Below are 23,658 nucleotides of genomic sequence, written 5' to 3'. Positions count from 1 at the left end.
ACTCAACGTCGTCATTGTTGCCGTATCCTACTCCAAGGCCTTTCTATAGGGCAGTGTAACCACCTCATCGGAGATCTCGCAGATCTTCCCCGAGATGTAAGGCTTCGACAACCAGCAAGTCAGTCTTAGTACATCAGTATCATACTTAGTACCTTAATCGGCGAGTTTGCTAGAGGTTTCTTCTCTGACTATTAGATATGGCGCTGGCAACGATGAGGCCGCAAACCCGAGCCAGAGTATCTACTCTGCTTAAGCTACTTTAGCTACCTACCTCTTTGTTATTTGTGGCATTAATGTATTCTTTATTCAGATTGCCACGTCTGGCTCTGAATGGGATCTTACTTCAATTATTAGCGCAGCTGTCGGTAACTAGATCGTAATCACTATTATGATTATATATGCCAGTGGCTGCTATCCATCCGAATGAGCCGCGATCGGGGTGTTTATTACTTTTATCGGAAGAACTTAAGGTTTTATTGGCCCGTTTTAGTAAGTGTTGATCGTAACCTGGGGCAAGTAAAGACTAATGTAATTTAGGGTTCCAGTAGTGTTACAGAATACTAGACACTATGCCAGCTGCGGGATCATTACTACATCATTAATTATGATTGTGACTCTGTTGTTGCAAATCAGACGACATCAATATAGGGAATAACTGTAACCCTAAGAGTGAAGAATACTGAGGCAAGGCAATAAAAACCTATAGTTATCTATACAGCCTGAGTAGCCAGCTCAGCTAATAGACATCTCATGTTGCTTGTACCGAAACGCACTATTAGCCAGTCTATGTTACTGTTGGTATACCTTCTTGACTTTCCCTTCAAGAGCATCCTTAATGAAATCCTCCAGACTTCTACCTCGTAGAGAGGGAAACAAGTCCTTTGCAAGAAGATACCCAAGGTAAACGGCATTCTCTGGTGTGTTGTCGCCTCGTATGCCCCAGGACATCCAGTACTCGTAGATACTACGCATCTGGTTTTGTTCCGTGGATCCCTTGAATGGTGCTAACATCTCTTCAAGCTGTTCCTTTGACAACTACAATAGTTTAATAATTTTTCAAATGGGTTCAAGCTAATGGACTTACAGCAGTAGACTCTGGCTTCTCGCCACTCACCTTCTCTACCAATTTGTGGACTTCGTTCTGCGTCTTGGTCTCTGTGTAGGCCATTACTCTCTTATTGATAGTTCTTGGGTCGCTCACAATGGCTGCGACGTATATTCCAATATCACGAATATCTGTGAGCGCGGAAGGGATCTCACCGCCAGCGATGATGTTGTTGTTGGGGAAGACGAGAGATTCGTCCAGCTTACCCGACGGAACTCGGGGTAGAGTAATCTGGTACCACCAACCTACATCAATCACGGTGTAGGGAAGATAGATCCTCTGGATATGATCAAGGATTGCCTCCTTCTAGAGTGATGTTTAGCTCTGTGAACTTCTGGCGGGGAACCAACGTACTCTATCGTGAGCATCCATTATACCACGAGGGGCAATGGTGGCGAAGAAGCATGGCACATACCGCTCCACGCCAGCTTGTTTGGCTGCATTAGACAGTGGGATCTCATTATGAAGTGATTGAAAGTGAATGGCCGATATGACGGTGTCAATCCCAGTGAGCGCTGCGACCAGCTCGGCATGGTTTCCACCAAGATCAATTGGCACAATCTTAATGCCCCTTTCTTTCAAGCTGATAGTTGCTGGCTTTTCAACTGAGCTTGGTCGCACCAAAGCTGTAATTTCCTGGTGTCTGTTAGCGCATTCAAACAAGCTGGAAGAGTTCAGGTGCGGACATATTGGGTTTCGGACCCGAGGAGGCCATCGACAATTGACCCTCCCGTTTCCCCAGTAGCACCAACGATCGCGATCTTTTTTGTCATTTTGTTTGCACTTTATGATATGTATTTGTTGGATGGAAGTGATCTACAGATTTGAGGCATTCAACATTTGACCAAGCTCAAGAACTATAATAAAATAAACGCGCAAAGACCCACTCGGTATGGTCGCTACGGAGTTAAGGCAGATGAAGCCCGACTCCGTGTTCTCCAGGTGAATTCATTGCACTGCGGGTACAAGGAACGCAATTTGAATTGCCCCGATAGTACAAGTCGAGTCCTACGCCTGGACTTTCATTGTTTCCAGTGAAAGCATACAAATCATTCATCTGGGCATTGGTGGTAAACTCCGCCAAACTCCGCAATCTATTCACGGAGTTAATTATTCAGCAAAGACTGCCATTGTTCTGCAAATAAATATGCACAAAATCTTTTTGAAGTCATATCTGAGACGTCGAATGTTTTAGTCAATTTTAACTTAAGATATATTATGATATCTGCAAGGTTAATATTGCTTACGCCCCAAGATGCATAAAGCATTATAAGCCTTAGGGTAGGATTTATTTACTAGAACATTGGGCTTGCAAACAGACCACGTAATCGTTAATCATGAAGACAAGCACTCAGATCGGGGCACAGCAACCTAGGTAACACGCAACTCACATATTAAATCCAATCTGAGTACATAGACCTACTTATGCATTTTAGCTGATCTGTTCATGACCTTTAACTCTTGCCTCGCTGACCGAACCTCTACGTAACTGAACGACCCACTACAACCCACAATTCCGTTTTTTGAACTGTGAAAGGAGTGGTTCCACCGTTTTACGGATTTGGTCAAGAACTGTGATCACAATCAGCAGCAGTGGCGAGCTAACAGTGCGAAATTAATAGACAGATAACAATGATCCACCTCCACATTCGTCTCGATCTTGCCCGGTTTATTCCCAAGCTTATCAGACTTTGGCGGAAAACACATGACTTGAAGCCACCAAACTCGGGACTGGCTGAAGTTGCCATAGAGTTTTCGACACCTCATTCATATATGCATAGCTTGCATACCCATTTCCACAAAGGGAAAAGATAAGCCGTCAATTGAACAATAAAGAATCGATGACACTCAATCATTTCACACGGATTCCCAAACCGAAGCGAGGGTTGCACATCTCTCGGGTTCTAGACTCGACGCGGCTGAAGCTTCTCGGGTTCTGAAGCCGAGGGGTCTCACTACCGAGAGGATCATGCGGGGTGACACTGACACCCGCCAATTGACTTCGCGCATTCTCTTTATCTGTCCCGAAGCGGTCCAGAAGCCGATCAGGTGCCTGAGTCTAAGCCCAATGGAGCGGAGAAGCGATATCGTTCGATGCTGCGTTACTGGTGATGTCTGCTTGACGGAGGATGCGGCTTCGGTCTGCGATACCGCTACTCGGCGAGCTGGCCAATCACGGAACGACAATTAACATTGCTATCTTTTCATATCTCTGGCTGAAAGGGTCGGGTGATCAGCGTCACAAGACCTGCTCAAGCGTGCACTATCAGAACTCCCGAAGACCAGCCTCATTATGACCAAAGTACGCATCCGATACGCTGTCATCGAGAGGGGTTCAACCCGGAATACCGGGGTCGTTATCTTCTAGCCCGGGTTCTACAAGGCACACGATTGTCTATAAGAAAGTGCTATGCCTGTCTTGTCAAGCTACTCTCACAAGCAAGATAACGCTCACCAATCTCACCAAACCTTATCTCCACAAAGCCCAACACACAATGTCAACTGCGAATAAGCTCAAGGTGAACGTCGAGAGCGACAACTTCACCGAAACAAGCCACCGAAGTCCCGTCCGTGCTCTCCCTTCAACATGGTACAACTCTCCTGAGATGTATGAGCTCGAGAAGCGTGCCATCTTCTCCAAGAAGTGGCTGCTTACTACCCATCAGAACCGTTTTCCTAAGGCTGGTGATTGGATGAAGTTCAACACTACCGGCTACGAGTTCGTCATTGCCCGTGATCGAAAGGGAAACCTCAACGCCTTCCATAACATCTGCCGTCATCGCGCTTTTCCTGTCGTTCAAGGTGGACAGCAAGGCAACTCTTCCATTTTTGCATGCAAGTACCACGGTTGGTCTTATGGACTGAGTGGCAACCTCGCCAAGGCACCCAATTATGATCAGCTCGAGAACTTTGACAAGAGCAAGAACGGTCTTTTCAAGATCCATCTGAAGGTCGATGCGTATGGCTTTGTTTGGGTCAACCTCGACAGCTCTGAGAACCCGGAACCATGGACTCGATACTTCGAGGGTATTGATCAGCAAGAGCGTCTTGAGAAGGTCAACTGGGATGACTACACTCTGGACAATGAATACAGCATGGAGGGTGAATATAACTGGAAGATCTTGGCGGACAACTTCAACGAATGCTATCACTGTCCCACGACCCATCCCGATCTTCCTACCCTTGCAGACCTCGGAAAGACAAAGTGCGACACCGGCGAGGGATGGATCAAGCACTCGAGCATTCAGACTGAAGAGCAGAAGAAGAGCGGAATGCAACTCGCAAGCACATACTTCTACCCCAGTGCTTCAGTAGTCGTCCTGTAAGTACCTGATATCTTCCGACCCTGGGATCCTCTAACACCATACAGTCCTCACTTTATGATGATCCAGCGTTTCATGCCACTTGGACCTACCACCTCTTCTATGCACTATCAAATATTCCGCAACAAGAACTCATCCGAAGAGGACTTCCATAATATTGCCGATCTCTATGCACGCGTTGTCTCGGAAGATAAGGACTTGTGTATTGGCGCCCAGAAGAATCTCAATGCAGGCATCTTCGTTAGTGGAGAGTTGCATCCACGACTGGAACATGGTCCACTATCATTCCAAGAATCTCACCGACAGGCAATTCACGAGCATGCCAAGCTTGAGAGGGAAGCAGGCAGGCAAATCTGGCCCGCAAGACAGCAGTTGCCATCAAATGAGGCTGCTGAGGCTAACAAGGAGGACGAAGCACTGTGTTCGAGCTTGTCTTGTGGTGGTATCCAGGAGGTGTTGGCTTGGTAATATAAAACTTAGTAGGATACAAAATTGCGACTAAGAGAAATAGATTAGATTTTCATATCAGATAGTTTATAAGAATGCAAATGACTTTAAACCTCTGTTTAATTAAGTCTCAATCTGTTAGCAACATGCTATGATTTTGTGACAATACTTTATTATTTAACTGCTTTGCTTATATAACTCTAGCACTAGATTTAGTGAAATGAAATTCCAGTACCGTGGGTCGCATTGTCTCGGCTATGACACTGCAATTTCTTTTATTTCCGTATATCCGTCTTTGACCTCGTACCATCTCTAGTGTTTTCTAGATTTCAAGACGTTAAATATCCACTCTTGCAAGGAATGACTAAAAGTATCACAAGTTGCATCATCTATATATCCGGACTAACGTCATTCTTTAGCAATTTTAGTATTATAAAAGGGCGCTGTTGTCATGCACTTTTCGTTGTTCACGTTGACGTACAGACTTTATACCTATTACTTAATTCTCCAGTTCTCTCTTCTCTCGAACGACAATCATGAAGTTTGAACCAGCTATTCTTATTCCTGCCTTGCTTGTCTGCAACGTAGCTGATGTTACTGCCAGTAGCAAGCTCTTCTCAGGTGCTACTATTATTGCCTGGGATGAATCTGAGCCCGAGCCTCGGGTCCTTCGCGATGGCTATTTATTAGTCGAGGACGACCGGATTGCAAAAGTTACTACTTCCAAGCCATCTCGCCTGCCCAGAAATATCGAGGTCATCGATGCCACCGGCCAGATCATAAGTCCCGGCTTCATTGATACGCATCGCCATGGTTGGCAGACAGCCTTCAAGACACTTGGATCCAATACTACTCTGGCTCAATACTTTGGGCGATACGGAGAATTTGCAGCTGCACCCCATTTCAATGCCGAGGACGTTTACTGGGGACAGCTCGCAGGTCTCCTAGAGGCCCTGAATTCCGGGGTGACAACTTCGCTGGACCATGCTCATCACACTTGGTCGAATGAAACAGCTTATGCGGGTCTCAATGCCTCGGTTGAGAGCGGTGCTCGTGTATTTTGGGCATATACTTTCCATGACGTTCCGACCCTGAACTACACCGTCAAGGATCAGATTCCTAACTTTATTGAAATAGCTGAGAGTGGCCTTCTCCAACAAAGCAATGTTCAATTGGGAATAGCGTATGATTCCTTCGGCCCGAACCCTCCAGATGTTGCAAACGAAGTTGCAAACCTCGCACGAGAATTCAATGTCTCGGTTGTGACAACCCATTCTCTTGCTGGTCCCTTTGGAGTCTCTAACCTCCCCGAGGACGTTCACTCTTTTGACCTACTCAACACATCGATACCAGTTGTCTTTTCTCACGGCAGCTTCCTCACAGCCACTGGCGCCAATCTTCTTCGCCAAACCAACCAATATCTCTCTATCACTCCGGAATCGGAGATGCACTACGGACATACACATCCAGACTCTTACTACATCCAGGATCAGGCTGCTCTCGGCGTCGACACCCACTTTACCTATTCAACCGACATTTTGACACAAGCCCGAATCTGGTTGCAAAGTGTCCGTTATTTCTTCTTTGATAAGACACTCTCCGGATGGGAGGTGCCCAAGAACAACCCAATGAGTGTTGTTCAGGCCTTTTCGCTTGCAACTCGAGCCGGAGGTCTTGCACTTCGCCGTCCAGAACTTGGGGTCATCCGCGAAGGAGCAAAGGCAGATCTTATTGTGTGGAATGCAGCCGAGTCACCCTCACTTCTGGGATGGACTGACCCCATTGCTGCAATTATGCTGCACGCCAGCATTGGCGATATCTTGCATGTCATGGTTAATGGAGACTTTGTGAAACGGGACGGAAAGCTAGCTATTGCTCACTATTCGACAATTAGACGGAGGTTTCTTGAGAGTGCGAGGCGGATAAAGAGTGTTTACCGAGACTTTAATTACCCAACCCTTGATGGTGAGTTCAATGGAGGGGGGTTTTACTATGGGGAGGCAAGGGTTGCAGATACTGAGAGAGGCGAGAGTAATGGGTACGGAGAGCTACATCTGTTGAAAAGGTAGCCGGAGATTATCAACAAAGGCTAATGTTATGAAACTTGCTATGCTATATCTAGTAGGCTACGTAGACTGATTAAGATTCCATTGAGACTTGGAGGGGGCAATCGATACAGGCATCGCGGAATCTGGAGGCAAATGACTATTTTCAATTCCGCGCATAAGTGAGTACCTGGATATTAATTTCCGTGTCCTGGTCATAGTCAAATGACCGAAGTAAAAAGCTCAGTCAATACCTGTGCATTGCTCACACCAGAACCCCGTATTCCGCGAGATGGAAGATCGGAATATGGAGAGGGCGCAGTCCTCGGAATACCCGCTGTGGGGATCTTAGGTTACCTCCACAGGGTTAATCGGCACGAATGCAGTTAGTTTCAAGGAGTTCGGGCATCATTCCCTAGACCATGTTGTTCTTTACAGTTAAAATAATATATTTATTCAAGTGGTGTCCGCGATAAAAACGATAAACGCAAGTATCTCATCTTTATATTTAATGAATATATCAAGCTCATTCTCAACATCACAAAACCAAGACTCATTATGCTTCAAACAATTCCCATGCCAAGCCGGGAGCTAGCTGTAGCTTTGGCTGTACTCTCTCTGCTTCTGGTCCTAGTGCAAAGAGCAATATCAAGGCGTCGGGAAACTAAGCAACTTCTTCCTCTTCCCCCCTCACCTCCTTGTACGAACATTATCGCTGGCCATCTTCCCATCGTCCTGAAAGCAGCCAAGGAACATCGCCAGCACCTTCTTTTCCAAAAGTGGGCCGAGGAGTACGGCGAGGTGTTTTTCGTTCAGCTCGGTACTATCCAGGAGTACTTCATCAATAGTGACCAAGCTGTCAGAGCAATCTTCGACAAGGCTGCGGCCCAAACATCTGAGCGACCACGTTGGATTGTTAGTAACGAGCAGATATGCAACCGACTCAACCTTCTCCTTCTTAGCTCCAGTGAAAAAGCATGGAAAAGTCAACGAAAGGCCACAACCTTTGGGCTGACCAACTTAAATCTCGCTGATGCTGGTCTTCCATTTCTTCATTTCGAAACGTTGAAGTTCCTGAATGATATTGCTCAAAATCCCAACAAAGGCGCCGATCCGCAGTCTCTATGGTCGAGCATTGGTCGCTACACATATAGCACATTCTCGTCCCAGATCTTTGGCCTGGATGTCCCCGAAGACAATAGCCCTGTCATCGACTACATATTCGAAACAGGTCTAGCCCAGATTCTTGGTCTGCTCCCTGGCTACTATCTAGTTGACACTTTCAACATTCTTGACAAGCTACCACTGTTTCTGAAACCTTGGGAAAGGGATGCAAAGGCCAGACACAAGCGTGACTATGAGTGGTGTTGTGATAAACTGAAGGTAAGGTCCATCTCGGGAGCCCGGGGGCCATGACTCACACGATCATCCAGAAAGTAAAGTCACAGATTGATGCCGGAGAGGCTCCGCCGCATATGACTTTCATCCGAAGGGTCATCGAAGACCCAAACCATCTGGGACTTGACAGCCTCGAAGATGCCTCGTACCTGGGCATGATGCTAATAATCGGGGCTTCAGATACTGTAAGCTTTGATGTACCTCAACTTCTTGAAGCTGTAATACTGACAAGAGGACAGAGTCGGATATCGACTTGGTCATTCCTTGAGGCTATGTTAACGTTTCCAGATGTCTGCAATAAAGCGAGAGAGATAATTGGTAAGTCTGTTGAGTTGTTTCTTAACTTTCGTAGATCAAGGGCTATAAAGTATTAATGTAAATAGATTCGGCTGTTGGAGATAGGGTTCCCGTTTTCGAAGATCTGGAACGTGTACCATATATTCGTCAGGTCATGAAGGAATCTTGGAGATGGCGCCCACCTGTTGCCCTGGGCCATCCCCATACGACCACTCGAGATATAATGTATAAGGACTACCGCATACCAAAGGGAGCGAGGATACATTTGAATGCTTGGTAAGCATTGACATTGCTTTCGGTGAGTTCCCATGCTAATGTAAATCAAGGGCTATTCATCGAAATCCGACACGCTATCCGGATCCCGAAAATTTCATACCTGAGCGTTTTGAGGGTGACACAAGATCGGTGAGAAATAGCGAGGGCTCCAAGGTAGTTGATTGCATGCTGACTAGCCATCAGAGCCAGGAGAGCGCCGCATCCCCTGACGTTTCCAAAAGAGACCACTTTGTCTTTGGAGCTGGACGTCGCATCTGTAAGTCAATGGTTGAGACCAGCCTGCCTCGATCTCCTATTTACTCTGCCCTGCTATAGGTCCCGGTTACCACGTTGCGGATAGAAGCTTTGCTGTCAGTGTTATGCGCATTCTTTGGGCTTTCGACATTAGTTTGAAACCTGGAATAAAGCTTCCTCTTGACCCCCAAAGCTTTCCAGGCGATATGCCAGGCAACCCTGGACTTGAATTACCTGTCGTGTTGACTGTCCGGAGCCCTGAAAGACTGGCAACCATAAAGAAAGAATTCGAGGCAGCTGTTCAGAGCCGGGAAATGATGGAGCCATTGGCTGGCTAACGTATCTATTTGGATGTGTCGAATACAGATTTTACTGCTACCTTATGTTACTCGTAGTACAGTACCCTCGTTATAACTTCCCAATCTGCATCATTTACAAACTATTGAATCCTCTGTGACTCGGCATAAGACTGTTTCAAATATGGTCCTGTTCTCCAAGCTTGAGGCCAGGCAATATCTACCGCCAGCAATCTCGCAGTCTCACTTATCAGCCTGGCCAAGGCACCTCGATGCCCCAGAAGCCCAACTCCACTCAAGTACAGGCGTTTCTTCTCGTTCCCGGCAACCCAAGACCTGACGTCTTGATTCGGACTGTCCAGTCGAAGAATCGGAAGTCCATCTGTATTTCCAACAACTTCCTCACTATGCTCGATCAAAGCCCAGATAGAGATAGCGCTATGTAACAAGGCTGGCGCCTCATGATGGGCATTGGTGCGGCTCGAGCGAATCTGGGACCAAATGCTGCACGCATGGACCAGAGCCTCTCGTGCACTGCCGGTATGGGAAATCCATCTCTTAAGTTTCTCAATAACTACTGAATGTTGGGCTTCAGTGACCCGCCAACGTCCGAAAGCGATAACCTCTCTAGTCGGGAAGTATATTAAGAGAGAAACCATGTGAATGCTAGTCATGACAGCTCGAGTAAGTGCTGTCGGTGGCAAATTCGCGACATGTCGCTGCAAAATGTCCAAATATAAATGAGCATGGCGAAGCCAAGACAAATCATTTAGAATACCCATGACCAGAAGAAGCGAGTTAAACGCATCAAGCTGGCTAGGGACCTCACGATAACGGTAGAGGTTGAGGAGCACTTGTCGTAGAGAGATAAATTGCTGAGAAGGTATTTCTAAAGGCGATGTCAGTTCAGACAGTTTACCAAGTGTACATACAGGGCATACCGTCTGCGAGACTATTCTGCCACATCTCGTCAGTAGACATACCCCAGACATATTCATTAACCGGCATGGGAAACTGGAGAAAGTCAATTGGAATCGTTGATGAAAAGGCGAAGAAGCCAACTTGCTGGCTATCTACAAGCTAAGGCAGAGTCAGATACCATGATTCTCAGCCTTGCTGAAGGCCAAGTAAATGAGATGTAAGACACTTACCCACGCGCAATAAAACAATCGAATTTCTAATTGGGCCCTGATCCATGCTTTCCAGCCTTGAGATACCGTGTTTTCAGCGACTGATGACTTTGCTAAGTTGTGTGAGGATGAAGCAATCTTTCGGCATTGGGTTGTAAGTTGCGCCATTGTCTCATGAGCACATTCTGCGAATCTTAGGTCCCCGCCGTACATCATGCCGATCTGGTTCAGGACAGAAGCCTGAGCAACACTGATACTGGGTGTTGAGGTCTGACTTCGCTCCAGCTAGTAAGTAAGCTTTGTCAATATGGATTTTATTTGTACAAGTCAATACCAGTAACCAGAAAGGATGTACTAACCTGGATTCGAATAGCTCGGCGTAGAAATTCCTGCATAATTGGAAAGACTTCTTTTGACCGCAAGGTTTTCGAAAACAGGCACCCAATCGATGAAACGGCAAGGCTCAATAGCCAGTCGTCCTTGTTAGGTGAGAATGTCGCCTTATGGAGTAGAGGGAAAACAGGGTGATACTCTTCAAAGTAAACTTGCATATAGATCTGCATATGCTGCAGAGATGGCAAATGTTTGTCTGTGAATGGGATGCAATATGCATTGTCGCTATTGAGTTGTTCAAAGTTGGAAACCATGACTTGATAAGCTTCATCATTAATATCGGGCACATGCCCGTAGTCTTCTGCCCTCCATGGCTCAAGCTCGGCATCATCTCTAACAGAGGAATACGAAGTGGTTTCGGGCGATGTCTGGTTGCTTTGGCCTTGAGAACTTGAAATGTCCAAGGACTGAGTAAAGTTGGGGGTCGGGGTTTCGCATTCGAGTTGATGGACCATGGGCTCACTGTCCATAGGGCACGGTATTGCCTGGACGTCTGATTGGCCGAGTAGCTCGCTTGGACTCTGGAAAAAGAATGCCATGGGGTGAGGTAGTTCGAATAAGGGGTTGTCGAGCATGGAGTGCATGGAACTGTTCCAGGGAACATCGATACCCAGCGACGCCCAGCCTTGCAAGTCCAATTCTCCAATCTTAAATGTAAGATTGTTGGTGGAGACTCCATCAGGAAAGGTTTCCTGCCCTGAAGCCAAATTCATCTCTACAAAATTGTTGCCGACGTCTGTTGATAAAGAAGGAGGCTCACCGATCGCTTCAGACGCGGGACTGTGAACACTCGGTGCTGAGTTAAGTGGTAAAGGGCGGGGCTGGCTCTGGACCACGGGTAAAGTGTTATGTGAATGGCTCTCTCTGCTAGCGGAAGGGGACTGGGGGCTGGCACCACGGGTTGAGTTCTGTCCCTTCTGCAGCAAATGGCGATACACACAGTCAAGGTTCTTGAGAGAACACCTTCCACATGGTGAATGACCGTCACAACGTTGTTTGGATCGAGCACAGGACACACAAGCCTTGGCTACATAGGCCACCCTGCGAGACCTACGAGTCATCCTGGCAGGATCATGGGTGAGTAAATGCTGATTCAGAGTATCCCTAGCATTTGTCAACCTAATTGTTGCCAAGATGGGATATGGTATTGCTAGTGACTCACTTCCGTGTGAAGGTACTATTGCAATCTTGGCAACTATAAGGGCGAATGTCTAGATGCCGTCGTTGATGCCGTCGAAGATGCTCATGTCTAGCAAAAGTGGCACCACAGTCACGACATGAGAGAGTCATTGCAGCGAGGTACAACCGATTACAGGTTGTAAGGGACAGAAATGCCAATGTTGGAGAGTCAACGGCTTGCCTCATAAGTATACGTCTTTTATTTCTGGAAGTGGACGGGAGTCGCGGGATAATTAAAATGCGGGGCTGCGTCACTGATCTAATTTGCGGGGTTGCTATACGTGCGCGGCAAACATACCGGTAGACGATCTCTTGGGTAGTGGCGATACTTTAAATTGGCTAGTAGAACTAACCTTAGTGCGAATAGAAATACAGAGCCGATAACCTTACTTTTTAAAATCATTCAAAAGGCTCGCACGGAGTATAAATGCAACATTTATCAAGGAATCTTTGCCAAGACGGCGAACCCCTTGTTTTCTTCCACTCCGAATGGGCTTGTAAGTAGCATTGATTCGCTTAATACCAGCCTCTAAGTGGCTAGTTGGTGATGGACCTCAAATTTATAGGCAAGGAATATCCGTCACATGTTACACTGCACCTGGGGAATGTCGAATCAGATCATGAACTTGAGGGTAAGCCCCAAAGCTTTGCGCACAATTAAAAGACGCATTGATCTCTCTCAGAGCGCGGCTTTCTTCTTCGCTGCCGCTCGTCTCCGACTCTTGTCTATTACGGTGCTGCTGCAAGATGTCTCAAAAGAGCCCCAAGAGCGGTTCGCCGAGGTCTCCACGGTCTCCCCAGAGTCAGGGACCTATCGCAACTGTTGCACAGGCGCTTGAAGTCGATGATCTTCCCGAGAGGGAGGAAGATGACCCAGGCCTTGGCGAAGACTTCGAAAGCTCAACTACCTCCATCACTTCAAGCATCCTCCACTATCGTACCATCAATGGTAGGACGTACCACAGCGAGAGAGGGAACGCTGCCTATTGGTAACATCATTTATTATGTGACCGAAAGCAAAGCTGATATTGCGCCAGGGGCTCTAATGATGAACGGCAAAGTGAAGCCATGGACATTGCGTAAGATTTAAATCCTTTACTGAGCTCTGTGAACTAATACGTATAGGCATCACATGTTTACTCTTTCGCAAAGTGGAGAGCTGCACTTGGCTCCTCTCAACGATCATATTCAAGTAAGTCGTTGGGTTTTCCAGGACAATGAGCCCTAGACTAAGGCTATCCGTTACTGCCAGAAGGTGCTTGACGTTGGATGCGGAACAGGTACGCGACTCCTTGTAGCAAAGTCATCTAGAGTTGCCATACTGATATTCCATCTATCTCACAGGCATATGGGCTATGTCAGTAACTGAAAGATCCAAAATTTCCAGCCTTACTGACCTGAAAGTGATTTTGCCGACAAGCATCCCGGGTGCGAAGTGATAGGGACGGACATTTCTCCCATTCAACCTTCATGGGTGCCACCTAATGTCAAGTTGTAAGTTGCGACCCGTTCACGGAATGATGGCATTGTCTCATCTTATGTACAGCGAAATTGAGGACTTCAACCAAGACTGGACCTTTCCCCCAGAGTCATTTGATTATGTCCACCTACGCTATTTAGTTGGATGTGTTCCAAATTGGGATAATCTCTTTGAACAGGCCTTCAAGGTTCTTAAGCCGGGCGGTTGGGTCGAGTCCTTTGAAGCCTCAGCTATCATCGAGAGTGATGACGATAGTGTGAAGCCCGACTCGGCATTAGCACAGTGGGGACCTATCTTCATCAAGGCCTCAAAAACAATCGGAAACACATTCACTGTCGTGGGTGACAATCTTCAGCGACCTGGCATTGAGAATGCAGGATTTACAGATGTCGAGCAATGGGACTCAAAGGTAAGACATTCTTCCGAGATAGACAAGGATATACTGACAAGTCTCGCCTTTAGTTACCATTGAACCCTTTCCCCAAAGATCCCAAGCTTAAAGAAATGGGTCAATTTGGTGAGCTGTTCAGTACTCAGGACACTGAAGGGTTGGTGTTGTTCGTTGCCAACACTCTGGGATGGACCCCCGAGGAGGTCCATGTATATATCGCCAAGTTCCGGCGAGAGATCAGAGACAGGAGGAATCACCCGTATATTCGCCTAAGAACTGTGTGGGCCAGGAAGCCAGAGTAAATATGAGGTTGCTTATTTGTTCATATACTGGCTTGGGCAAATGCCCGCTTTGGAATTAAGATACGTGATCTATGTACGTTCGGGTTCCTGAAATGCTGCATAAAATTGAGGATTCAAGTATGAAGTGAGGGACAGGTCTGAGCCCTGGCACGCAACTGCGAAGTAGGTCTGAACCCCAGTCGCTTGGTCAAGCTGACCTGACGGTGCCAGCATATCCAACGCACGAAGATACGATTGCGAGTAACCCCCATGTCCATGCTCTTCAAGATACCCTATGAGTCCAAGAGCAGCTTGGAGGTCGTTATTAGCGTAGTGCCGAACTGGTATATATGCCTTGACCTCGGGAATCGGAGATTTTGGTGCGACGTCAAAGTTAAATACCGCGCCGGCAGTCAGATGATCCACCTTAGGTAGCTCATCTTCAGGTGACGTATTAGGGTTGAGGCCAAGCGTACGTTTCCATAAGTCGGAAAACTTCTCCAGAGATCTATTCAAGTCTGTTCGAAGTCCACCAATGGTCATAATGTCCCGAACAAAGCGGAAAGAAGTTTGGTTGGACCTTGCGTATATCTTGAGCCGCGAAACAGCAGGTTTGACGAGGTCTATGGCCAGCATGAACGGGTGGAGTTGTCTTCCGTCGTCGCGACAGAAGAAATATGCGTCCACGTGATTTAAAGCCTCGAGATTTGGACATCCCGATGTTTCAATCGCATGTTTTATCTGGTGCCAGGCACTGAGATCTGGTGTTTCGACTGGTATGAAATACACTTTGATCGACAAGTGACCGTGTAGCATTTCCAAGGCCGCGAAAACAGTTGAACCCTTTGTCGAAATTCCAGAAGTGGACGTTGTGGGAGACCCGGGGCCCAGCAGATTATGCCAGAAATGTTCAAACCAGGTTAGATCGAGTTCGGGAATGATTTTGGCGAGGTTGTAAACAAGATTCCTCGTTGGGATTTGATTGAATGGATCTTGCTTGCTTCCAGCTAAGGCACTGACAAGTTCAATGGCGTATCTAATGTCAGGCTTCTTGCTTCCAGAGTTCCATTTCCAACTATATTCAATGGGAGAGTGGTCATCAGTCATGAAACTTTTCGAGGGTGCCATGCTTGACCGTGGCCTGGGTCCCATTCCCGGAGCGACCCATCTGTATAACAACAGCAGAGCTTCGTACTGCTCGTTCAAGTCATATGCCGCTTCTGTAAGGAGGGTGTTGAGTTGTCGACCGAGAGTCTTCCACCACCAATCGCTATCGATCGACAAAGGAGGGAGCCATTTATCCAGAGTCTTCCATGTCAATGGAGTGTTCTCACGGGGTTGCAACAGCGCTTTAAAATGTTTTGTTCGCGTCATGATACAAGTTCATGCTTCTCTCGGAACTGCGGGGGTATGAGTGTTCCAGGTAGCGGGGTCGATCCCCATTTATGCTGTCTCGCATAACAGGTAGACACTCCCGGCACAAAGGTAAAAGTCTGCGCCAAATGTACAAGTTTCAGTCAGTACCCCAACGGAAATTGAATCAGTCATCTTGCAGTCGCGTTTCACGAGCTCTGTCATTGACTCAGAGTCGTTTAGTGCTGATTTAGCATTGATTGATTTAGGTATGCTATTAAACAGTGGATTGTACTCGGTATGCACACGATAGTAAGCGAAGTTTATATTACTAAATGTGGCTATAACTGATCCACTTTAGACACTATGTTTTGTGTGGCTCATATGTTACAATCATCCTCCAACATGGAGTAAAGAGACTGAGAGTAACGTGCGAGTGGAATAGTGGTTTTTTGAAGGCGTTCGCGGAATTCTTCCGCAGTAGAAGTTCTTGTTCCACTAATCCTTGGATTTTTTGCTGGAACTTAACTCTCGGGCTAGCCTGAAATAGAAATAATCTACGCAACTCGTTGAGACAAGCCAATCAGAGCGTTTTCAAACCAGTCTACGCGCCTACTTTTACAAGCTTGTATAAGAATATTGGCTAACACTTGCTCGAAAATGTAGTAATTGGCGCCCAGAGATTAAGAAAGGAGGCCTCACCCCTCTTCGTGCTTTTACTCATTTTCAATTAACACTTAGGGCTACTATCGCGTTAAGATGATTGAATCAACTTCGGGATTTGTTAAGTCATCGATACCACTGTACCACAGTGCTCTGAAATCTTTTATATTTAAATGCGCCGAGTTGCTTATGGGCGTCTTTGTTTTTAAGCTCTTCTCGCTAATTGCTGCCCGATCAAACCAATTCACAGCATATCTTATGTTTACGGAAGACTACATCCAACAACTATTCTTTATCTCCTCCCGGGGCATTTCGCGTGGTGGGCTAGTTGTTTTCTTGTTTAGCCTTCTAAGCATTACCTCATCCCTCTATGGCACACTTCTTTGGGCTCTGGATTCACCAGGCTACATCTTCCAGGCAACAGACACGACCGTGGCTGCTTACCAACGCCAAAGAAACGAGCATCCTCCTTATATCATACAACTAGCTCTAGATCCAACTGAACTCGGAAGCACCTCGGAAAAGCTCCCACAAATTATTGGTGCTGAACTGTTCAATCCGGGTCTTAACTACAGTTTGACAGGGAAAGTAGACAACAGCCACGGAACACCCGAAGTGGTCGCGCCAACACGACAGGGGCACGGTGTCGGTGCCCGTATATGGTTAGATAGTGACGGCTTCTCAGTTTCTCCTGACACCAACGCCATGATTCCTTACACCGATACTATGAATTTGACTTTGTTTAGTTCATGCATCGTGTTTGATGAAGGGTCTGCTGTCTGGAATTGCACATTCAACAATGCCGAAGCACAGAGCATCATTGAAGGCATAACAGGACTGCCTGAGATTCATTGGAGCGACGCGACTGACGAAGACATGGATTCAAGATACGTCAGGCCCAACAGGGTCGACAACATTTGGGTCTCACTGGGCACTGGTGGAGGTTCAGCCCTCCTGAACCAAGTATTTACTGCAACCAAAGAAACAAGACGGCACACATTTCTTCAGTCCACTTTCAAGGCGACAATGCTCACCACTCCCGGTGTTCCGTTTGGCCAATTTGAAGTCGCCGACTTCATCAACCGGACTTGGAGCACTAGTACGGACCAAGACAGTACGAGAGAAACCAACCCTCTGATGGGCCGTATCACCCACGACATAATGGGAGCTCAGGATCAGGGCGCCAGTTACCAGTTTGGTGCAAACATAGCTGATAACAATAATAAGTCCGTTCTTCAAAAGAACTGGGGTTATTATACGCCACAAGTCAATAACAACAGCATGTATTCACTCATCAGCATTACCACCACAAAAATCAGCCTCATTCGATCGGAAACACTTCCTGAGGCCCCAAAACCTTTTGAGAGATGTGAAAGATCCAATTTCCAGAATGAGGCATTCGGTGGAAAGGTCACGCAGACTGACTGTGCTGGTTCTAAAGCTGCAAGTGTCAAGCATGGTTTCTTTGGTCAAGTTGATACGGCTGCGGTGATGATCACGCGTGGTTTAGGTGCTGCACGATCAAACATCAGTGCACAGTCGCTTGACGAAAATTCCCTTGCTTGGCTATGGAAGAACTCTAGAGCAATTGAGTCATTGCTGGCTGCTAGAGCTTACAGTGTCGGAATTGACCCGTCACTTGTGGAACTCAGTGTTGATCAGCTCATGGTCGCTATGTCTAGCTTGCAGCTCTTTTTAACCTGCCTGGCTTTGGCGCTTGCTACAGTTATCTGGATAGGCCTTGCGTATGCTGCCGATGAACACTGGTCCAGCACTCTTTTCGGGAATCTGATTTATACTCCTTCAGAAACACATAAATCAAACCCAGGATATATCAAGAGAGCTCCAGAGGTAACCTTGTTGCCCATGGGCCGGAAGAAGATCTTGGCTGTGGATGGGGAGACGTTGACTACATCAAGTACGGTATTGACGTCGATGCAGCCTTTCACGACTTCTAATTCATTGACGAAAGGTCCCAAAGGCCATACAGAAGTAGAACCTTACTCATCAAGCTATGGCGACCAATATCGAGGGCAACAAAATCTACTATTAGGTAGTGAGCTTAACAATATATATAGGTATTAATATTATTATTTACAATACTTAAATTCTAAACTTCTCTATATAAGACTTACATTAATAATGTATTTACTTTAATCTTTATTTATATAATAATTTAGATTATATGGTAAAGACGAAGCCTGTAAAGACAAAGAGTTAGATTAGTAGTTATACTTTTTTACTAAAATGAAAACATACCATTCTCCTGCCAGTCTTGATGTATAATGAACAGTCACTGCAAATTGACCTTGCGATAATTCTATGTCATTTTCAAGCCTTAAAAGCAGGTTGTTGACTTCTTGGTGAATATCAGTTGGACAGCAAGGGCTGCTCTTAATGAACGCCAGGGGTAGTACTATACACCGAGCCATTTTCGGAAAACGAGGGACTGTTTCCTCCTCGGCGATGAACTTGGGCGCAAAAGCAAGAACCTTTCTGGAGATTTGATAGATCTTCCCCACAGCATATGCAGCCAGACGTGGCTGGCCGTCCTTACAAGAGATTTCACCAAAGAGTGAACTGCTAGCCTGGCGAATTATCTGCAGGACCTCAGGGTGACTGTCGTACATTAGGCCACCGCTCCAAATAATCTCGTTCAGCGCCAGTCGAAGCATCGACATTCCAAATAACCACCGAGCCATCACTGCCAAAGGTGGAGCGCCCGTTGTGCTGTGAAGCATAACGGTGTTGGCAAGAGCTTGATTATCTGTCAGTGGAAATTTTCTGCACAGCCCTTGTTTTACCGGACTTGGTGATGGTTTGAACCCTTGGATGAATAGGTCTGCGTCCCGCTCGGTTTCTATAGCTTGGCAGATGAGTTCAGCGGTCAGTCCGTTTTTTAATTCGGCCTTGATACTGCAGGTTCTGTTCATGATTGAATAGTGGTCTCGAACAGCCTTGGGGAAATTGAATCCCTCATTAAATTCTTCCTCCAGTTGAATAAGATCTCGAGGAACCTCAACAGCGCGGTGAATGCAGCTGACACGGATGTTGTAGGCAGCATGGATACACATACGTCGACCGAGGGTGTCTCCGAATTGTTGAAGTCCTCGTAAACGCAACAATGCAATAGTTCCAAGAGTATGAGCTGTCCAGCTATTGATGTTCTCTTTGCCAGTGGAGACGATTGATTCGAAGAGACCCAAGGTAAGCACAGCACCAAGGGTGGCATTGAGCATTGCCGTGGCTGAGTCAGCAAGGTTCGCATTGGTTTGTTCCAACGCCGTTGAGAACTCCTTGAATGCGAGACTTAAGGTCTCTTGACTCCGATGACGTCTGGCTAGGGCAGCCAACGATGCAGCTCGTATTGTTGAGACCAGAGCGCCTCGTGTACAGTTTTGCAAGACAGCTTCGGCATATAGCTGAGGTAGGTAGCTCCCATAAACTGTGCTATCTATATATGAGACTATAAAGTAAGGCACAGCCTTATCAATAGTTGGGATACTGATGGCCTGACTTGGAGAGCTCAGAGAATTTGGTGGTGAAGGTGTAGAACGTTTCGCAGCTTGGTTGGCCTTTCTTTTGCTGGTTCCGGCAGCTAAAAACTTTGTCTCATCTCTGAACCGCAAGTCCCAGTCTGTCTCGTACCCAGGGCATTGGATTTTTTGGCGGGAGCATTGTGAACACCCTGGCATAGCATGATCGCACTGACGGACACGTATCAACCACAGTAGCCAGCGAGCAGGGGAAGGCGACAATAGTGAAATTTTACCTTTCTTCGTTTCTGACGGCATGGGAGGCAAGCCGTTGATGGCTTTCCGGTGTACCCCATGATTGATTGGAGATCGATTGCCTGGATGAAGATGGCAGTCTGCGTTCTAGGAGAAATCTTACCCAGATAGGCAAAATGTTCGAATTTCAATTGTCAGTGGGAAGCGCAGGACATAAGTAACAGTAAGAAATCAGGGCAGCGCGAGGTGTGTCTTTGACACAGCCATATTAATCTCACCACGGGCAACGACTAATGGGAATTTATCGCGACCGACAAATTCCATGAGGTAAGTGGCGGAGATCTGTCCAAGCGTCCTCCCGTAGCGTCGAAACTTTCTCCAGCATTGGAAAGGATCTACCAGGCTCCGGCTGACCCAGACTAAGCCTTTAGTCAAATGGAGATTAGGTGAAGAACTTGCTGTCCACAGGCTCTGTAATAAAGATACATGGAATCGAATGCCCAAATGAATGAGTTTTAGTATCTATATACAGTTAAGGATTAAGAAAGGTCTACAATCGTTCTTTTGCGTTTTGAGGAGCACAATAAATTGTTCGATGCTTGCCAACAGAAGCATCTCACAAATCATTCTATTCTTGTTAGCCTTTTGGCTCTGATTACCAGGGCTGTGTTAAAACCTTCCTTGTGTAAAAGGCCACCAATAGTTAGAGTCAAGAACAGCACATATATAGGGCGCCATTCAGGCTCATATGATCAAGACCTGTTCCTTGGAGTTCCATATGCCTGTTCAACACCCTCGTTTTCACACTGCTCAATCTCTCAACATGCACAAACAGACAAGCAACCTGTTCTTAACTACCCCACTACATTTATTAGTATATTATAAGTCAATCCTTCACTTTTATGTAAAGGGCCTGACATCCGCCATTGCGAAGCAATCAGAAGGCTCATTACCGGCTTGTCCCCTAATTACCGGCTTGACGCTCTTGGTTTTCGGATTTCGGAAGAGGTTGCTACGAATACCGACATCGGTTTTATGGATTCACGTTTTGCATTCCATTGGCTTTGAGAAAAATATTGTAGCATTCGGTTGAGACCGACGCATGTCACGATATGGCGATTGAGCGCAGAAGTCTTTCCATCAGCGACCATGTGACACGTTTGTAGGCAGAGACGACAGTTTATTCCGCGAAGTTATTATGGACAGTAGAAACTCTCAGTATCTTCAACCTTAAGATAAAGGGCTACTAAAAATAACCGGGCGCAGCAATAGTGCGGATGGCCTACTGATTGATAGTTAGAGCTTATGACACCTCAACGAGACATATCAAGCCAAAACACTAAAAAGTCCAAATTAATCGATCCACTTGTCTTCCGGTATCACCATTTCAGAGTCATACTTGCGCAAGTTTTGCATGATCTAGTGCCTCGTGAGAAGACAAAGGAGGGTAGTTAACCACTATGGCCTATACTGGTTCTCGGTCAATATCAAGTAGTTCCTTTAAGAAGCATATTGGCCTATAGTGCGATTTGTAGGAGAATAAAATCAACGGATCAGAGACACTCTCTATTACTTAATGCTTTCTATTAATTCAAGATAAAGCTTGCCCCAGAAGTACTTTAATGCTTGAACGGTAAAAGGATGTGAGACTTGAGTAGTGTTTGGCTATAAGAAACCAGCATCACGCCATATGGAGTAATCTTGTGCACGTGGTGGTTGCGACAATTTTGCTATGTGGAGGCGTACGATAATAGTCAGCTACAAAAAGATCTATATGCAAGTCATCATTGAATTTGGAACAATAATCGAATGTTCTGTCCCATTACTTCATCGATGATTTCTCGGTCAGTCGGTGAGTGAAACGTTCCTTGCAAGCCAGCGTCACATCAAGCGCCTCGGAATTGTTTGAGACATTTAAAAGCGAAATTGGTGTTATGATCCGCAAATGGGACCTGCAAGACATGGCACGAGGCGATGTCATGACAAGAGCTCGAGAAACTCGGTGAGTTCTTGTGTCCGGCTGCCCGTCATCCCGCGTGCATTGATAACGAAAGTTTGGTAATCGTACCACTTCCATTGGCTGTGATCAAATGTCTAAGACTCGAAAGACGATGGATGACCTGCAAGGGTTGATGCCAGTTGTAATCTCATTAAAGTGCCGCATCACTTGGGGAGAGCTATTTCTTAGGGTTAGGCCAACAGTGAGACTTCCCCGGTGGGGGATGGAGAATGTCGCTGTACCGCTGAATTAACATTTCTGCGCCAAAGCTCAGCGGTTGACTGTTAGTGCCGGTGTTGCAGTTTGGGCCAATGCTGGCTAAATATGACCATCGCGAAACATCGGAACTGAATCATCTGATGACTCCGGGATATTCTCGCGGCACTCAATAGCCTCAATTCCTTTAGAGATCTTCATTGCACAAGAAAGTACAAAATTCACATCACCAGAGAATGATACGAAGCCAAGCCAAACAATTTACGGAGTACGTATCAGGATAATGGAAACGTCAATAAAACTCCGTGAGACAAGATCTCAGGCGCTTTGACGCGTTGAAACGTCCCGAGATGCGGCAGATACAAACAAAGCCTCATCACGGCACGAGCAAGCAGAAATCTAGCACGATCTCAATTGGATCTCTTTACAATTTGCAATTATTGGCAGCGCTGTAGAAGCCAAATTGAATCAGCAGATGCTCGATACCCAAGGCATGAAGAAAGCAGCCCATTTACTCCACAATCCACGCCACTTGGGCCCCAGCGTGGTACGAATCTGACCGGTCCTGAGGCTGGGGTTGGTGGCCTGACCTGATGGATCTGCTATACGGAACTCACCGGCGATATAGCAAGATATTGAGACAATTGAGGATAGGGATGGTGGGAATTGATATAAAACAATATCCAATTCATCTTGTTCAGACCATCATCATCATCATCATCATTCAGCACTCATCAACAAAGGGTCAAAGAGAAGCATTTCCTCTCAACTCGTATCACGGTGCTGCAACTACCATATATCAAATTTTAATTTCATAACGAACCTTCATCATGACGACCAACTCATTCGGTGGAGCTCTTCCTCGCTTTGATTTTCCCTCCCAACCAGCCCCAGCTGTATCCCGCATGGCCCGCATCCACAAAGCCCTCCCGGTTGTATTAGTCGCAGCAACAGTAGCTGGTAGGTCTTTCGCATAGCGCATCGCCAACACATTCTAACAATTTGCAGCCGTAGCACTCAAGACTACTAAAGAGGCCAGAGAGTCTCACACCTCGATTCCTGCCATGTTGTTCGGCCGCGCACCGGCTCAAGGCCTGGTACCTCAAGGACAGGGGATCATTGACAAACAAAATGTCGACTTGGGCACAAAGCCGAATAAGTAATGAACTGTGGGCATAAATGGAGACAAGCTGCGAGAGAGATGAACAACATGCAAGTCATGTGCATGATATACTGAAACTAGGGCTGGACCCAAGTATATCGTTTAATCAATATAAGGACTATTATCACAACCAACTCAAGGTTTCATAATATCATTGACGCATCTGTAGTAGAATGCATATCAACAGAGTTCCCGCTAGAAGGTTGCCACTGATGATATCTCGAATCTAGAAAGTCCGATAGGTCTTGCCATACATGCA

At 46.4% G+C, this 23,658-nt stretch overlaps 10 protein-coding genes across 10 annotated transcripts; 6 read left to right on the top strand and 4 right to left on the bottom strand.

Annotated features, from left to right (window-relative positions):
• Nucleotides 1-789: 789 nt before the first annotated feature.
• Nucleotides 790-1,878, bottom strand: FMAN_13067 (related to isoflavone reductase homolog A622; the record flags this gene model as incomplete). Its single annotated transcript, XM_041823582.1, has 4 exons — nt 790-1,035; nt 1,085-1,411; nt 1,460-1,741; nt 1,792-1,878. 4 exons carry the CDS (start codon nt 1,876-1,878, stop codon nt 790-792), a joined length of 942 nt encoding a protein of 313 aa, XP_041689148.1.
• Nucleotides 1,879-3,600: 1,722 nt separating this feature from the next.
• Nucleotides 3,601-4,896, top strand: FMAN_13066 (uncharacterized protein; the record flags this gene model as incomplete). The annotated part of the gene is made up of 2 exons (XM_041823581.1): nt 3,601-4,427; nt 4,476-4,896. 2 exons carry the CDS (start codon nt 3,601-3,603, stop codon nt 4,894-4,896), a joined length of 1,248 nt encoding a protein of 415 aa, XP_041689147.1.
• A 515-nt stretch (nt 4,897-5,411) lies between these two features.
• Nucleotides 5,412-6,944, top strand: FMAN_13065 (uncharacterized protein; the record flags this gene model as incomplete). Its single annotated transcript, XM_041823580.1, has 1 exon — nt 5,412-6,944. One exon carries the CDS (start codon nt 5,412-5,414, stop codon nt 6,942-6,944), a length of 1,533 nt encoding a protein of 510 aa, XP_041689146.1.
• A 534-nt stretch (nt 6,945-7,478) lies between these two features.
• FMAN_13064 (uncharacterized protein) lies at nt 7,479-9,463 on the top strand (the record flags this gene model as incomplete). The annotated part of the gene is made up of 7 exons (XM_041823579.1): nt 7,479-8,303; nt 8,354-8,503; nt 8,558-8,636; nt 8,702-8,891; nt 8,942-9,020; nt 9,075-9,147; nt 9,207-9,463. 7 exons carry the CDS (start codon nt 7,479-7,481, stop codon nt 9,461-9,463), a joined length of 1,653 nt encoding a protein of 550 aa, XP_041689145.1.
• Nucleotides 9,464-9,564: 101 nt separating this feature from the next.
• On the bottom strand, nt 9,565-12,005 carry FMAN_13063 (uncharacterized protein; the record flags this gene model as incomplete). Its single annotated transcript, XM_041823577.1, has 4 exons — nt 9,565-10,274; nt 10,354-10,501; nt 10,573-10,836; nt 10,911-12,005. 4 exons carry the CDS (start codon nt 12,003-12,005, stop codon nt 9,565-9,567), a joined length of 2,217 nt encoding a protein of 738 aa, XP_041689144.1.
• Nucleotides 12,006-12,870: 865 nt separating this feature from the next.
• Nucleotides 12,871-14,296, top strand: FMAN_13062 (uncharacterized protein; the record flags this gene model as incomplete). The annotated part of the gene is made up of 8 exons (XM_041823576.1): nt 12,871-13,112; nt 13,161-13,202; nt 13,249-13,315; nt 13,376-13,403; nt 13,468-13,480; nt 13,528-13,617; nt 13,670-14,012; nt 14,066-14,296. 8 exons carry the CDS (start codon nt 12,871-12,873, stop codon nt 14,294-14,296), a joined length of 1,056 nt encoding a protein of 351 aa, XP_041689143.1.
• A 69-nt stretch (nt 14,297-14,365) lies between these two features.
• FMAN_13061 (uncharacterized protein) lies at nt 14,366-15,649 on the bottom strand (the record flags this gene model as incomplete). Its single annotated transcript, XM_041823575.1, has 1 exon — nt 14,366-15,649. The coding sequence occupies one exon, from the start codon at nt 15,647-15,649 to the stop codon at nt 14,366-14,368; it is 1,284 nt and encodes a 427-aa protein (XP_041689142.1).
• An 831-nt stretch (nt 15,650-16,480) lies between these two features.
• FMAN_13060 (uncharacterized protein) lies at nt 16,481-18,376 on the top strand (the record flags this gene model as incomplete). Its single annotated transcript, XM_041823574.1, has 1 exon — nt 16,481-18,376. The coding sequence occupies one exon, from the start codon at nt 16,481-16,483 to the stop codon at nt 18,374-18,376; it is 1,896 nt and encodes a 631-aa protein (XP_041689141.1).
• A 137-nt stretch (nt 18,377-18,513) lies between these two features.
• FMAN_13059 (uncharacterized protein) lies at nt 18,514-20,123 on the bottom strand (the record flags this gene model as incomplete). The annotated part of the gene is made up of 2 exons (XM_041823573.1): nt 18,514-19,998; nt 20,064-20,123. The coding sequence occupies 2 exons, from the start codon at nt 20,121-20,123 to the stop codon at nt 18,514-18,516; spliced, it is 1,545 nt and encodes a 514-aa protein (XP_041689140.1).
• Nucleotides 20,124-23,067: 2,944 nt separating this feature from the next.
• Nucleotides 23,068-23,400, top strand: FMAN_13058 (uncharacterized protein; the record flags this gene model as incomplete). The annotated part of the gene is made up of 2 exons (XM_041823572.1): nt 23,068-23,197; nt 23,246-23,400. 2 exons carry the CDS (start codon nt 23,068-23,070, stop codon nt 23,398-23,400), a joined length of 285 nt encoding a protein of 94 aa, XP_041689139.1.
• Between the last annotated feature and the right edge of the window lie 258 nt (nt 23,401-23,658).

The sequence above is a fragment of the Fusarium mangiferae genome (assembly GCF_900044065.1).
Source record: "Fusarium mangiferae strain MRC7560 genome assembly, contig: FMAN_scaffold015, whole genome shotgun sequence".
In the NCBI taxonomy this organism is placed as follows: domain Eukaryota; kingdom Fungi; phylum Ascomycota; class Sordariomycetes; order Hypocreales; family Nectriaceae; genus Fusarium; species Fusarium mangiferae.
Note: the sequence above shows the minus strand (reverse complement) of the source record. Positions and strands in the feature narration are given on the sequence as shown.